Source organism: Eimeria mitis, genomic scaffold (genome assembly GCF_000499745.2).
Source record: "Eimeria mitis Houghton genomic scaffold, Emh_scaff2457, whole genome shotgun sequence".
NCBI lineage: Eukaryota > Apicomplexa > Conoidasida > Eucoccidiorida > Eimeriidae > Eimeria > Eimeria mitis.
Window position 1 is genome coordinate 6,181 of NW_013570794.1, and position 2,024 is coordinate 8,204.

Consider the following 2,024-nt stretch of genomic DNA (forward strand, 5'->3'; position numbering starts at 1 on the left):
TTGCTGCTGCTCCTACTGCTATTGCTGCTGCTCCTACTGCTATTGCTGCTGCTGTTGCTGCTGCTGCTGCTGTTGCTGCTGCTGCTGCTGTTGCTGCTGCTGTTGATAGTATAACGTACCTATGGTAGAGAGCTGCTGTTCGTCGTATTTGTTTTCTGTGAATCGAAGCAGCAAAGAACTCTTACCCACGCCGCTATCTCCTATAAGCAGCAGCTTAAGTAGATGATCATATCCACCTGCTATATCTGCTGCTGCTGCTGCTGCTGCTGCAGCCATTTGCCTGGTTTATGTAATATTTATATATTTGTATATATATATATATATGTTTATATATTTATATGCATTCAATTCAGAATAAATTTATAGATAAAGAAATACTATACACCACAACAGAAACACAAATATAAACAACCCAAGAGGAAAGAATCAATACGCATCAACTGGCAGTTCTGCTGCTCTCTTGCTGCTGTTGTTGCTGCTGCTGCTGCTGCTGCTGCTGCTGCTGCTGGAGCAGCAGCTGGTGTTGTCTGCGTATGCGCTTGAAATGCATGCAGTGAAGGAGGAGCAGCAAAAGAAGAAGGTGATGCTGCTGTCTAGCCAGAGCCTCGGGGGGGTTTTTAGGGTTTAGGGTTTAGGGTTTAGGGTTTAGGTTGAATAGCTGCTGCTGTCTGCGTAATTTGCCTGTGGTTGTAGTAGACAGCAGGTGCTGCTGAAGCCCTGTGTAGGAGTAGGAGGGTGTGTGAGCGTCGCGTGTACGGCCTAGGGTTTAGGGTTTAGGGTTTAGGGTTTAGAGTGATTATAGCGGTGATTGTTTAGGGTTTGGGGTTCAATATTTAGGTTTTTAGTTGAATAAGAGTATTTTAATGAGAGAGAAGAAAGCTAGAAACACGAAAAGATGAGTTTTAATGGAGGATCGTTGAGGTTTCGCTTTCTGATGACGCCGCCGAAACGGGCGGAAACAGCTGGAAACCTGCGGCGAATTGGGGGCAAAAAAAGGGGTATTCGCGACGATATTTGACTATTTCATGAATAAAAAACATAAAAAATCACAATAAAACATTTAAATTTAATTTTTTTAGAAAAAAATTTCCATTCATGTTTTTACCGGGCAGAAAGAAAGCCCCGATGCGTCGCCGCCAGGTGTACATACACCGCATTCGTGTTGCATGAGAGCCACGCACAGGGGGTTTGCAATCACTCAGAAACCTCAGCTTCTGTATTTTGCTTTATTTTCTTCTTTTATTATTTTTAAATTCCAAAGCATCCACGGAGACGAAAGGGAGAGCTTCGTCTGCTCCTCCTGCTCCCTGGCGCCCACGCAGCAGCACATCTGCTGTTGCTGCAGCTGCAGCAGAAACTGCTGCAGCAGTGCAGCATTTAAACTCTCCCACAGTATTTTACAGCTGACTCCTGAGGGTTCTTCAGCAGCAAACAAACGGCAGACAGCAGCAGCAGCAGCAGCAGCAACAGCAGCAGCAGCAGCAGCAGCATCTGCGGCCGCCCCCCTCACTCGTTCTTCCTATATAAATACAACAGCAGCAGCAGTGTTGCATGCACTGAATTTGTTTGTGTTGTCTGTATAAGTTTGAAGCCCTGACCCCTCTTTTGTTTGTTAGTTAGTAGTAGTGTTTTTGTATATCTTCTCTGTGCTGCAGAAACATATATAAACATATGAGTTATATTGCATGCATACAAAACACGACGTATAATACATCATTATAAAGCAAATTTTTAAATTAAATAAAAAATAAATATATAATATTTACTCTTTATATATTATATAATATTATTATTATATAAACCCTGAAGATGGCTTCTTGCGGTAGACGTTGTTTACATAATACTTTATTTTATTTATCTCATAGATTAGGCCGTCTCTATGATTCTTTCTATAACGCACAAATCAGCACAAAGTTTGTTATGTGCTTCGCCTTTCCAGCTGCTATCTTCACCATTCGATACCGCGCAGATACCAAACTAGGGTAAGGGTTTGTATATATATATATATATATATATATATATAT

At 41.7% G+C, this 2,024-nt stretch overlaps 1 protein-coding gene across 1 annotated transcript; it reads right to left on the reverse strand.

The window, feature by feature from the left end:
* Nucleotides 1-39: 39 nt before the first annotated feature.
* EMH_0054070 (uncharacterized protein) lies at nucleotides 40-276 on the reverse strand (the record flags this gene model as incomplete). The annotated part of the gene is made up of 1 exon (XM_013497075.1): nucleotides 40-276. The coding sequence occupies one exon, from the start codon at nucleotides 274-276 to the stop codon at nucleotides 40-42; it is 237 nt and encodes a 78-aa protein (XP_013352529.1).
* Nucleotides 277-2,024: the final 1,748 nt, after the last annotated feature.